We start from the raw sequence: 465 nt of genomic DNA on the forward strand, positions 1-465 counted from the left end.
GCTGAACACATATCCCAAAACTGCTTTGATCTTGGTCGGTTTTTATAACGATCTGTAATATTTGTCATCCAAATCTTGTCATTAGAGTTTTGTTGATCTGTTCTGCTCTGAATGACATTGAGAGGAAGACTCATTCTGACAATATTGTCTCCTGTAGGAACAAATATTACTTTCCGTGAACCTTCTTTTAATCTCATTAGTGACTCGATATACACTTTCTTGAGCAGAAACTTCTCTGTTGTGCAGAAATACACTTCCTAATTTGTTAAGTGCCTGTTTTGCTTCTAGGTTTTCATTCTGATTTATTTCGTTCTGAGTATGTTTTAATAATAAACCCATTTCTCTTTCTGCTTTTGATATGTAAGAAATGACATACACCACACAAGCATATATGTCACAAATGAATTGTAAATCCATGTTTGCATTCCAACACCGTAAAAGATCTTTGTTGTATTGATTAACCCA

The 465-nt window shown here is 34.0% G+C and overlaps 1 protein-coding gene across 1 annotated transcript in view; it reads right to left on the minus strand.

The window, feature by feature from the left end:
- Positions 1-6: 6 nt before the first annotated feature.
- The window catches only part of LOC106512195 (uncharacterized), a 2,513-nt gene continuing 2,054 nt past the window's right edge, over positions 7-465 (minus strand). The window contains exon 2 of the mRNA XM_014000864.1: positions 7-393. Coding sequence (XP_013856318.1) covers positions 82-393 — 312 coding nt within the window. The 3' untranslated portion in view covers positions 7-81. The remainder of the gene's footprint in view (positions 394-465) is intronic.

This window comes from Austrofundulus limnaeus, unplaced genomic scaffold (assembly GCF_001266775.1).
Source record: "Austrofundulus limnaeus strain Quisiro unplaced genomic scaffold, Austrofundulus_limnaeus-1.0 Scaffold4733, whole genome shotgun sequence".
In the NCBI taxonomy this organism is placed as follows: domain Eukaryota; kingdom Metazoa; phylum Chordata; class Actinopteri; order Cyprinodontiformes; family Rivulidae; genus Austrofundulus; species Austrofundulus limnaeus.